The sequence below is a fragment of the Urtica dioica genome, chromosome 7 (assembly GCF_054948205.1).
Source record: "Urtica dioica subsp. dioica isolate 48M chromosome 7, U.dioica_male_clone48M_v1_H2, whole genome shotgun sequence".
Classification (NCBI taxonomy): Eukaryota; Viridiplantae; Streptophyta; class Magnoliopsida; order Rosales; family Urticaceae; genus Urtica; species Urtica dioica.
Genome location: NC_142762.1, coordinates 37,257,496 through 37,270,549, shown reverse-complemented (window position 1 = coordinate 37,270,549; position 13,054 = coordinate 37,257,496). Strand labels below are relative to the sequence as shown.

General features: G+C 35.6%; 1 protein-coding gene across 3 annotated transcripts; it reads right to left on the bottom strand.

The window, feature by feature from the left end:
- Positions 1–1,967: 1,967 nt before the first annotated feature.
- On the bottom strand, positions 1,968–7,602 carry LOC149391250 (protein PSK SIMULATOR 1-like). Of its 3 annotated transcripts, XM_089619361.1 has the most exons (14): positions 7,424–7,602; positions 7,131–7,327; positions 6,297–6,887; positions 5,227–5,552; positions 5,028–5,120; positions 4,817–4,907; positions 4,546–4,639; positions 3,859–3,956; positions 3,460–3,529; positions 3,188–3,282; positions 2,926–3,042; positions 2,779–2,855; positions 2,634–2,678; positions 1,968–2,567 (listed from the first exon to the last, which is right to left on the bottom strand). In XM_089619361.1, the coding sequence occupies exons 3-14, from the start codon at positions 6,633–6,635 to the stop codon at positions 2,132–2,134; spliced, it is 1,881 nt and encodes a 626-aa protein (XP_089475487.1). In that variant the 5' UTR covers positions 6,636–6,887; positions 7,131–7,327; positions 7,424–7,602; the 3' UTR covers positions 1,968–2,131. The 3 variants fall into 3 exon arrangements, with proteins under 3 accessions (XP_089475487.1, XP_089475488.1, XP_089475489.1); XM_089619362.1 differs by having other exon boundaries at positions 7,131–7,602; XM_089619363.1 differs by lacking the exon at positions 1,968–2,567 and having other exon boundaries at positions 2,630–2,678.
- Positions 7,603–13,054: the final 5,452 nt, after the last annotated feature.

Here is a 13,054-nt window from a genome sequence, read left to right as displayed (position 1 = left end):
TGTAACCACGGTTTTCCTCCGTCATACGTGAGAACTTTAATATATTTTTCCCGTGGTCCCGCCCACAGTCCAAAAAAAAAAAAAAAATACCAACCATATATATGGATATTTTTGCTTCAAACTATAGTAGGCTATCAGCCAAGTTATATTCTGCTAATTCACTTTCCCGAGTAAGTGAATATGAATTGATAGTTGATACATCCCAAGCGTCATCCTGATGATGTTGTTGTTGCTGTTGTTGTCATCATCATCATCCTGACATTGAAGTTGACTTGCTCTAAGTTATCTTTTACTACTCAGAAGGTTTTTTTTTAATATATGTTGTACGTTAATAGTTCAATTCCAAAATCACATTTTCGGGGTATTTTCATCTATAAATACTTTATCCAGATGATGATCAATTTTGCTTTGAAAAGAGGCTAAATTTGTATTCCCGATTCATGTGATAATAGGCTAAATTTGTATTTTTTTTTCTTTTTAGTAGAATTTGTATTTATGTCTAAAATTACATAAATGAAGAAATTGTTCAAAATAACGTAATGACTATTCTCAATTAAAATAGCATAATGTACGTCTAGCCATCACATAATATACCGAAAACCATATTATGTGATTTTGATATAAGGTCTATTTAGACTACCTATGTTAAAAATTAATTTACGCCTATTTAATGATGATGATGATGTTGCGTATAATTCATATTTATGTCTAGCTATTGGAACATCAAGAAAGTCTGTTGTTAGTCTTAGTTCTGATTTTCAGCTTTGTTGCTTTGATCTGTTGATGTCGTTTCACTTTGCTTGTATGTGTCGTTTGTTAGTCTAGTTTTTTATTTTTTGTATTGTCAAACAACTCAGTTGTATATAACCTGATAACTTGTACATAATTAGATTGAATCGAATAAACTCTTTCACTCTGATTTTCTCATTCAGATAACAGAGTTTCATACTAGCTGATAACTTGTACAGAATTAGATTGAATCGAATAAACTCTTTCAATATGATTTTCTCATTCAGAGAACAAAATTTCATCTTCCCCAAATTCTATTTCTCTTTTGTAAACTTAGAAATCCAATACTAGCTCTCACCTAATGATGATAATGATGTTACCTAAACTAATCGATATTTATGAAAAAAAAATAGCATAATGTATGTCTATAGCTCTCACGTAATACCCCGAACTAAAATAAGACATTCCGCAACATTTTGTGTTGGTATTTTCGACCGGCTTGTCATTTGCTGAGAGCCTAGATACTATCAAAACGCCTTGAAACATGACATTCGAAAATCTTAAACACAACTTTTCAAAGTCGACATTCATCATCAGTCTAGAATGTCATCACGTTCCGTCTAGATTAGACCAGATTAAAATTGAGAAATTGTCTCAATTACCACTATTTGATAAGTTTTTTCCAATTTTTCACCAAAAACTTAATTTGATCAAAATACTACTAAGTCACTTGTACAAATACAATTTTACCTTCAACAATTAATGTCAATAATTTATGTCAATAATTTATGTCAATTGTTAATATAGATGTCAACAATATATGTCGATTGTTGACATCTATGTCGACAAACAGATAATTAAAAACTCACAAATGTCAACAATAGATGTCAGTTATTGACATCTATATCAACAACAGATGTCAATTGTTGACATCATGGTGAAGGTAAAATTATATTTATACAAGTGACTTAATAGTATTTTTTACTAAATTAAGTTTTTGGTGAGAAATTAATTTTTTTTTTTTATCAAATAGTATAGTTGAGACAATTTCTCATTAAAATTTTCATAAATATCCAAATATTGTGTGGTCCGAGTTATTGTTTGATGTAGATTATTATCATTAGATTGTTGGAACAATAAATCTAACACTAAAGTGAATAGTGATTTTTTTTTTTTTTTTGAAAAACTTATTTTTTTTTTCAAGGAAAAAATAAGAGTGGACCTAATCACAACTAGTATTCTCTCCAATATATTTTTATAAATGTAATGAAACTATGAAACCAATGAAAGGCTCGTATTTACACCCTCCAGGCAAAAAAAAAAAAAAAAAAAAAGGCTTGAACATATAATTATTGAATATAAGTCTGTACATAGAGAAGAAGAAAAAAAACAAAAGTGGTGTTCACATCAAAGTAGGCAAGGGTGGGTCGTCGATGCGATCGATGAGATCGAGCGCCTTGACGCGGTCGATGTCGAAGTCGATGACTGGGACGGAAAAAGGGTTGGACGGAGAGTGGTTGGTGCTCTTGCTGAGGCGGTGGTGCTTGCTGAGCGTGGTCCTGCAGAGCTCCTGGCTCTTGCTGATCCCGGGCACGGCTCTCCTCTTGCTCACGTCGCGCAGCATCTCTTGGTCCTCCACCGTCAGCCGCGGGGCCCGCCCCACCACCTGGTTGGGGGACCGGATCGGGGACCGCACGCCGCGCGATTGGCCGATCAAGTGGTGCAGCCACACCACGAGCTCCAGGATGTGGGACTCCGTCTTCTCCTTGTCCGCGTGGTGCAGCGTCTCGATCCTCAGCACCTCCGTCTGGCCCCCCGCCTTCCGCTTCGCCTCCGACCTGAAAACACCCATCGTTCGTTGCTTCATACAATATGTGGTGATGGAATTTGAAACAATGACTTACCCTGTGTTTGCCCATTCCCCGACCCAACCGAATCCGTGGTGAGCTCTGAGGATCACATATAAACAAAATTGAAACCAAATAGAACGATCACGTTGGGTTGCACCAAAGTCGGAAAACAAAGAAGGAAATGAAATATGGATTTTACTTTGTCGTGTTATTTGCGATAGGGACGAGCCATCGCAGCGTCTTCTCCATTTCGACTTTGATTTGAGGTATGGTAAGCTGCAAAGAATCGCAATTAAATTGAAGCTGAGGGTTAATTTTAAGTTTGAAAATAATCACGAGCGAGTACCTCTTCCTTTGTTTGAAATGCTTGTAACCTTGAGCGCAGAGCTGTCTTTATGCTGGGTGGAAGCCCTTGATACAAAGCATCCCTCGTATTCGGAGGAACAGAACTTGATCGGGAAACCTATTTTCATATGATATATATATATATATATATATATATATATATATATATATTGTCACGCGCGGTTCTACAGATGTAACGAATACAAGCAGGTTTTCTTTTGTTTCACAGCCAAAAAGACGTGTATTGTATAGAATAAACTCACAAGAGTATCGATCTGAGTAATAATATTTGCATAATGCAACGCGAGACCCGCAGATCCCAACTTGTTATGAGAACTTTTCACTGCCTTATCACTATCTGCAACTCATTCACCGAAATAACCATTTATAAGCACGTGAAGTTCAATCATTGAAATAGAGTAAGGAAATCCAAATCATAGCATTTTCAGCCTGTTAATATAAGATTCTTGTTTAAAAAAAAAATTGAAAATTGAAATAACCCAGCACAATTCCGGCATGTTTTGGCAAAACGTACCAGCAATACCAAAGGCTTCATAAATCTCCACGTGTAAAAAATGTACTATATCTACAAGCTTTTCCATTATCTGTAAATAAATACAACCAAATTGAGTAGGTGAAAAACTACAAATTCAATATGATAATACGACAAGAAAGTACAAGATAACTGTAACTCTCCCAAAACGCAAAGAAGAGCCTTAAACCAAACTAATTCATCTTCCTCTAAATGACTCTTTCATACTTTTTATTTACATACAAACATCTTTTACTAATTCTATTTCACCTTAAACAATTAACTAGCTATTTTGTAGTAGCTGAATATATTTCCTGTAGCACCAGTAAAGTAAGTAGAGCCTAACTTACTGAGCCATCAATTTATAGAGTAATAAATAAACAGTTAGTTGCTACTTGTTACCTCTTCAAGGATCTTGGACCACAGGGATTTTTTCTTCAAGTTCCTCACATGTTTCTTTTGACTTTTTAACTCAGCTCTTAAAATTGCAAGGCTGTCTCCTACATGCCAAAAATCACGTGCACATATGTCTTAATAATAAATTTATATGACAAAATGGAAAAATAAAATAAAATAAAATATTACCAAACACCTCTCTTGTGCAAAACTACAAATTGGAACCAGAGTTGCCTATCTTTCCTAGCATTTTGGCAATCGCAAAATCAAACCACATAACTTTCTTCTAATTTAATAAATAAATTGATAAAAGTGGGAAAGCTATACCCCCATGTGAAACAAAAAAAGAGCAAAATCAATACCCTCAAATAAACTACTTAAAAACGGTTTTAATTATTCCCTAAAAAAATACCACCATTAGAGTATTATAGTAAAATTAACCCTATATGGCCACCAAAACTAAGCAAATGGAAATCGTTGCTGCTTTGCAAATTGAGTTTTCAAAATGTGGCTAAATCAAGTATTATTCTCAATAGACAAAAGTGTAGCAGAATAAGTAAATTCATTCTACTAAATACAAAATGTACAAACCTAGGTAAAGGGTTATAGATTTAAATTAGAAACAAGGAAAACAAAAGCTCAGAACCACGAATTCTTAGAGTGTGATAATGGAATATTTTTTGAGAAATTAACCTCGTTGTGTTGCATTTGAGTTATCCTCTTCCTGATGCTTGCGCCGATAATCTTGCTCAAATCTGTCCAGGGCGTGCAACTCGTGATACAATTCCTGCACCGGAAATGAAAATGAAAATATAATGTTGTAATTAATCAAAGTCCCAGACCTTTTTTTTTGTTTGTTTAAAAATAAAAATCAACACACACTGCAAATACAACGATTTGTTATAGAAGACAATAGTCTGAACAGTCGTATTTGGCATAAATTTAGTACGGCTTATATACTCACAGCTGTATATTGGACCAAAGTCATCAACTGTTGCATCAGTGTCTCGGCATCTTCCTTCAATTGCATTTGTGGCGTAAGTTCCGAACTTAACCTAGTTTATGAAAAAAAAGAGGCGGCAAAGGTACTCTGTTAAATCTAAAGGTTTATAAAAATAATTGTTAAAAATACATAAAAAGAAACGATTGACCGAGAATAAATAGCTAAGATTTACTTCTCAAAATATCGATCCAAATTGTGCCACTGAGGATCTTTACAACGGTTTCCAAAACGTACCACTTCGCCGGAGAATACTCTCAATTCATCTCTGTCAAAACCGCGTAAAATAAATTATTCTCCATTCACAAACTCAAGGAATAAAAAAAAAAGAGGATAATGGTATTTAAAAAAACATATTTTATAGGCTTATCAACCTCTTGTCTGAGGCAGCGATTCTCAGGAGCTCATCCATATCTCGTGACACCAAGTTTTGGACTCCTTCTGATATCAACACCTCTTCTTTTAAACGTCTTATGTTATCCTTTGAAAGGGATTCCATTAGATTGGAACCTTTCACGGCCGTGTTAGCAACTTCAAAAGCAAGGATTGAGATTTTGTTCCCTTTTGTCGTTATTCCGGAGGTAAAACCGCTCCCGAGGCTCAAACCTGTCATACTACTACCAAGCGTGTCCAAAACTTCTACAGCTTTTCCGAGGCCGGCCGTACCAGCTCTGCCCAGAAGTGAGCTCACTTCTGATACCTAAAACGAATTCAAATCAGAGAAGGGTCACACCTAGCTCGATTTTGAACATTTTTTAACGACCAAATGTAAAATTCCTGGACAGGACAGGATAGTACTTTGGTTGAATTCTAAGCAAAGCCCATCAAAGACTCGAAATAAATTTTTTTATTTTTTCTAGAGTTGGACATTTTATGACCTGAGCCCAAATATTTAATTCTTCTACACTTTAGAAAATATTGATAAATATTTCTCCAACGTTACTTATCAGAATTCGCAAAGGTTACGAATCCGTGATGATAAAACAGTGGAATATGAAAAACAAGAACGCACTGATATAATACGACGTGGAAAACTCAAGACCGGGAAACACAACAGGCAGAGGAGATGAATCAAACATGTCTAAAAATAGGCTACAATTGGTTGGAAATACCCAGAGAGAATGATAACATTTTTGTAACAAAACTTTAAACTTTAACACTTTGTTCAACCATTTTCTCACCATTTATGTGAGTAAAATACTGAAATCCCTCTCTTCTTCGAATCCCACATCTCTTTGCTTTAAAACACAAGAGGCATGACCCTCAAAAAGCTTTTTGTTTCATTCGTTTCAGCCCATATTCATGACTAATAATCTCAGGAAACTCTGGGCAACAGATTACCGAGGTGATTAGAACTATCTACACTCCTTAAACTCTACCGGGAATCTAACAAATACTTCAATTCAAAATAATAACACTAAAAGTTTAGAGTCAGAGCGTTTACCTTTGCCACGGCAACCTGTTTCGACTTCGCTGATCTCGACTTGTTGGACAAAACCCTCGACAAGCGAGGAATCCCATCGTTGGAGTCATCGGAGCCGATCCCGTACGGCGCCATGTGGATGAGCTCTTGAGACGAATACGGATCGCGTAGCAACTGCATGTCCATGCTGTTACCGGCCGAGGACGGTACCGAATTCGCGTCGGCTTTCGCGGGAGCTTCGTAAGACCCGTTGTTGCCCGAATCACCATTGACGTGGTGATAACTTCCACTCGGTTCGTTATTTACATTGACATTGTCTATAGAGCGTGACCTTCTTCCTCTTGAGCATATCCCGCCCATCTTTTTTTTTCTTCTTTTTTTCTTTTTTTGTATCTAACTCACTGCTAATTATCCACAACTTCCATTCAAAAGTTGAAGCTAAGAACTTCCCGGGAATTCGATTGAGTTATTGGTGGAAAATGCCAAAGCCCTCACAGAAGAGTTTATTATCCCGAGACTGATCAATTAGAAACCCAAGCTCTACCGACCTTACAACAGTACCAATTGTGATCGCCACAGAAGCTCCAATCCATCAATTCTGGGCTGGGCTAGCTGTGAATCAAAGCAACCATAGAGAATTAGAATTAATATAATTAACACACGCTGAAAATCTGCATTACAAATGAACCGAATATCGCCCAAATTACCGAAACCCATTTCCAAAGAAAAGGAGCCCATTACAGCCAATAATGGTAAAAGCGGAGGCATAGTGGTGAAACAAACGATTGAGATAGTAGATTCCGAGAAGGAAAAAAGAAAACCCACACGAAGGGAAAACAAAAATAGAAAGCTTACCAGCTAAATAGGATATGAAATGAGAGTTGGATCTGTGAGAGCATAAAATATTTCTTTTTTGTCTTTTTTACTTAAATCTTCTGGGTCTGAAAACTCTTTCCTTCCAGATGAGAAGAAGTTGGTTATGTTGATGATGATGATTGTGACTGTGATGTTTACGGAGATGGGTTATTTAGAACGAGGGACTTCGAAGAAAGCTACAGCGAAAAAGAAAAGAAAACCCAAGCAACCAAAAATAAGCAACAGAAAACGATTGAGAAGACCAAAACAAAAGAAAAAACAGTGGAACGAACAGTGAGTGTGTGTGTGTTGTTTTTCTCGAGCTTTCGTGGTTCAAAGCAATGTCTTCTTTCTCTGATTGGTTTTCTCTTTCTTTCTCTTTAGAGTCGACTTGGAGAGAGAGAGAGAGAGAGAGAGAGAGAGAGACGGTCAAAACTCACACAAAAAGTCACCCAAAGACCTCTCTCTCGCTCTCGATAATTAACCGAGGTTTATCGCTTCAGACGACTTTCAGAGTCGCTCCATTTTTACCTTTTGGATTCCCAACTCACTCGAGCCAACCCGCGCGTGTTATTTCCACACCTACATATTTACCGTGCATATAAATTGAGAAATTGAAAATACGTCTAAATGGAGAAAGGTGAGTTTAAAATAAATGACGACAAAAGTAATAATTATATAAGTAAAATTATAAAATAAAAAGCTGCTTTTGCTTGACTTTTAAATATCATTACGGATTAATTTTACTTTTGCCCCCTAAACTTATAGACAAACCACAGAATTTATCCCGCCTTTTGTTTTGTAACAATCATTACCTTCAACTTTATTAGTTTTTTCAAAACTCATTCTTCCGTCAAATATTTAACAGATCTAACTAAAATATTGGGTAAAATCATAAAAAAAGACATTTTTAATTATTTTAACATTTAATATTAGCATTTATTCTCTCTCTCTCTCTCTCTCTCTCTCTCTCTCTCTCTCTCTCTCTCTCTCGTTTTAAGTAACATTGAAGTCGCTGTCACCGGGGGAGGGAAGGACGGAGAGCTGTCTGGCGAGGTCTTCGAGGAGAGGCGTCGGCTTTTTGTCAGAGAGGTTGAGGTATTTTATGTTGAGAGAGAGCCATAGAGTGGCCGCGAATCGGGATTCGGGGTCATCGGCTTCTCTGTGTGTGTGTGTGAGGATTTCTGTTGAGACTTGTCTGGCCACATGTGTTTTTCCTACTCCGGGAGGGCCATAAACAAAGATTGTTTTCAGGCTGTGGAGTTTATCCATTATCTCTTTTTTCTTGTCTTGGTATGAGACCTCATCAGTGACGACTAGAACGACAAAAAAGAAAGTCAGAACATAGAATTCCATGTAACAACATCACGAGCTATACTCGATCTTCTTCATTATTTCCAAAGCTTCTTCAATCAGACCCTTTTGAAAACCCCAATATAATAACATTCCAAGGAAAAGATAAACAAAGTTCAGATACAAAATTTCAATTAACTTCAGATAAGCAAACTTAATTGAATCATTTCACGAGATTTTTTTTTAGCACAAATCTTCTAGGTACAAGATTGATATCTGCAATCAAACAGTACGATAGAAATTGAATACTAGAGCAATTTGCAGAAGAAAAAAAAATTGGGATTCGCAGGCCATGCTCTGTTTTTTTTTTTTTTTGTTCTTTGATTTAGTCTCTGTTCTTGAATTCGCATGCCAGCAAAATATGTGTTCGAGGACGTGGACCTGAGCCACAACGAGTAAGACATGATTCTAATTCTGAGCTATCAAGTGGACCTTATGCCGAAGCCGATATGCAGCCCTGCGTGGCCGTTGGAGCCGGGAAAGAGACTGCAGCACCAAAGGAAGAGCCAGCTGACGTGGCCGACGAAGGTCAAGTCCATTGCCGGCGGCGGTGGGGCCCGCGACGAGCTGGCGTCGGAGCCGACGTCGCCCAAGGTGACGTGCGCGGGGCAGATCAAAGGTCCGCCACAAGATAAATTATATACGCATATATAAATTTATATTAAAAAAATTAACTGTTAAAAATACAAAATTTAAGGGTATATTGGTAAATTTACGTTTAAACTCATTTATACAATGACACGTGTCAAATTCTGTTAGAAACATTAACGGAAGGATGAGTTTTGAAAAAGGTAAAAAAGTTGATGGTAACCGGTTGCTACGAAACAAAAAGCGGGACAAAGTCTGTGGTTCGTCAAAAAGTTCAAGGGGCAAAAATGAAATTAATCCTATCATTATTATCGAATTAAAAATTATATCTTGAAAATTAAACAAAATAACCCTTCAAAATTAAAAGAATTTGTTGGAAAGCTCGTTTTAAAATTATAGTCCATGTTTTATTTTATTAAAAAAATAGTTCATCGGGTTCAATAAATTAATTAACTAAAAAAATCATTATTTAATTAATTTATTTATTACAAATTTGGTTAACTATTTTTTTAATAAAATTAAATTTGGGCACTTTTTAAAAAGAGAGCGCACAATTGGACTTCTAACCTAGGTGCCACTTAAAATTAATTGATTAGCCAAAAAAAGTGAAATTGTCATTTAATTTTATTTTTTTACAAATTATATAAATAATTTATCACTTTTTAAAAAATTATCATATGATAAAAAAATATTAAAATTTGATATTTACACATTTGAGCTATTTTACTCATTTTAGATAAATTTTGACTATTTTACTAGAACATTAATTTCAACTGCTAATTTAACGATAACACCCTTAATCCATTTGTTTTCTAATCCGTGCAAAATGTCTCATTGATCAGTTGCGAACATTTTACGATAATATTCAAAGTGTAGAATAAATAATTGTTAGAATGTTATGAAAACAATACCTTATAAATTCGATATTTAATAATATAAATAAAGTGTATATAAATATTTTAAAAGATGTTAAAGATAAATGTCACATATCTCATTTAAGGTCGCCAATTTCATTTTTTCGTGATCTCGAGAGGATCGTGACTATAAAAAGTAAACCTAAAATGTGACGGCCTCTAGAGGATCTTTGGAATTGTGATGAGGGCGGTGGGTCAATTTTGGAGTCTCCGAGAAGATCGTGACTATGAAGGGCGAAGTTTGAAATTTCATGGTCCTCAAAAGTCCATAGGAAGCACGACCGAAGTGATAGTAATTTTTCGTCTTCTTATTTCTCTCGTTGGGTGGTCAGATCTTTGGCCTTCGTCACCTAAATAAGACAAAGAAAAATACAATCTATTGGGGTGCGGAGGGTTTTCCCCCTAATGCACACTTTGATGTTCAACATTAACTCGAGTGGAAGTGTGAGTTGAGGGGGTCTAACTGTTTGAAATGATACTTAGGGTTTATAAAAATATTTTACATAACTCATTATTGGCATAATTAAAAAAAATTACATTTCAGCAGAACTATTTTATGAAACCTAAACAAAGAGCATGATAATATGTAAACTAATAACCAACCTTTTGTAGTATTCTTGAATGTTAAGAACCCTTGGGATTTTATAACACACCATCCTCGTCTCGGTCTTCGCTTGATGTACACGAGCAACAATACAAAAGAAGCTACAAATAAGCTAAAAAAAATGTGTCTATGTCATTGTATGTGGGCACAAGTGAAACAAGTGAGTAAAAATCAATTTATTTTAGTCAAATAGCTACTTGAAATTCTCAGAAACTTGATTATAAGAGAAGGTTATGTGCTATTAGAGAGAGAGAGAGAGAGAGAGAGAGAGAGAGAGAGAGAGAGAGAGAGAGAGTATTTCAAAAATAAATAAGCAAAGATGCTTTTGGGGTGTTTGTTGTCGTGGCTTTCAAAAGTTTATTCATAGTCTTCCAAAACCAATGCATCATCAAGGCTGAAAGCATTCCTTATATCTTTGAGTCACACGGCCAAGTCTTCAATCATTGTGAAAAGAAATGAACCAATAAAAAATGAACACAATTAAGTCATTTAAATTATCACTTAAGATAAATTAACAAAATGACATATTCAATTATTCTACCTTTATGGAAATGGCATGTCACATAAGGGACTTGTGGCCATCTTGAATCCTTGCGCTGTTTTTATTAACCAATCACAATTTAACAATTCATTAATCTCACTTAGAGCTGTCAATTGGGCCGGGCCACCCGGCCCGGCCCTTATTTTAATTGGTTTTGGGCCGACCTTGCCCGGATTAAAGAAGGGTCGGGCCGGGCCGGTTTTTAAATTGGTCCTGGTTTGGGCTTTTGTTTTAGTCCCAAAATCCGAGCCCGACCTAAAACCCTTGAAAAGCACAGAATCGGCACGACCCAAGCACAAAACCGGCACGGCTAAGGCACAAGCCCGTTTGAGGCCAAATTTTTTTTTATTCAATCAATCTCAATATCAAAATAGCCCCTTAAGTAGTCAAAACAATTAAAAAAAATAGCCCAAAAAAAGTCATTTAAAAAAAGCTCAAAACAGGCCTAAAATATACCCCTAACAAGGCCCAAGACCAAGCCCAGGACCAAGCCAAAACCCGGCCCAGGACAAGGCCCGGCCCGTGAACTAGAGGGCCTTGTGCCTGGGCCCGGACTTGTCATGATGATTTTCTACTTTGTGTTGGGCCGACCCGGGCCCCTTCATTATTGGGCCGGGTTGGGCCTAGGCCCGGGCTTGAAATAAGGGCCTCATTTTTTGGGTCGGGCCGACCCGGGCCGGGCCTGCACAATTGACAACTTTAATCTCACTTAATTAGCTCAAGAATAATATGAAAATGACACGTGTAAAATCAAGGATTAAATTTGCCTTATTCATAATTAAATGTCATGGCCATATTCTCTAATATAACGTATGGTATTTGCTTTATTTAGCATCATATGGTAGACCTCAAAATCAAATTTTGATCATTTGGTAATTTTAGTGAAAACATTTTTTGCACTAACTTTTCAAGTTCCATTTCTCAAAGTGAATTATATTGAACATTTGAATTTTATTCCAATTTGTTAATTCAACAATTAAATCTTACTCCAATTTAGTTAATTCAACATATCCTAATTCTTTGACTACATGGAGAGATCTTATGGACTCGTATAAACATTGATGTCAATTGACTCCACTAAATAATTGACAATAAAAATATCTCGGTTCATATGTTATAATTTTCTATCCCATACACTACTACTTTTATAAATGAGTCTGATTTACATTTTATGAATATTATTAACCAGGTGAGAATTATAAATCTTGTTCATGAATTATGAGAACTCAAAACCCCAACATGACTAAGTCATTCACCAACTTCCTAATCATAGATTTTTAATGAAGAACCTTGATCGTCAATTCATCAAATCAAATGAAATCAACTGAAGATGAATAGCCATAAGTGATTATGTCTCATCTCATGATTTAAGTAAGCTTGATTGTATTCATACACAACTTTAAGACTAAGTTAAATAGTTTTGGTTTCAAGTCTTAGAAAGTGCACTAGTCATATTCAATGTTTTGATAAAATATCTAAGAGGAGCTACTCAAATATTATGAGTTCTTCTAACAATTCATCTATTGGAATCACTTGCCCAGTTGTTCCTAAGATTGTAAATGTTACTTTTAAACAACTATTAGAAGAAATATAATACAAATCTAAATTTGAATCTTCACATGTTGTGAGTTATTTCAGGACAAAGACTAATAAATCATAACAGCTACTTAAAAGGAATGAATGTTTTATGTTATTGATTTGAATTCAACTGCACATCAAATTTTCTTTGAAATGACTTATTACACTTAATGAACTCACTCTTTTTATACTTGAATTATTTTTATAATAAGAAATAAATAAAAATAAGAAAATTATTGTTTCACTACTACAAATTAACATATTAGGTGCGGAAGGGTATTAGGTGCGACATGTCGCACCTAAGCACATATTAGGTGCGACATGTCGCACCAGATAGTCCTCCAAG

What these genes read in the sequence shown, in the direction of transcription:
- LOC149391250 (XM_089619362.1), bottom strand. Translation starts at nt 6,635, where the DNA reads ATGGGCGGGATATGCTCAAGAGGAAGAAGGTCACGCTCTATAGACAAT. An exon ending in CTCAAATGCAACACAACGAG is followed by an intron (nt 3,957 to 4,545) that starts GTTAATTTCTCA and finishes TTTGGCATGTAG; the next exon opens with GAGACAGCCTTGCAATTTTA. An exon ending in CATTTCAAACAAAGGAAGAG is followed by an intron (nt 2,856 to 2,925) that starts GTACTCGCTCGT and finishes GATTCTTTGCAG; the next exon opens with CTTACCATACCTCAAATCAA.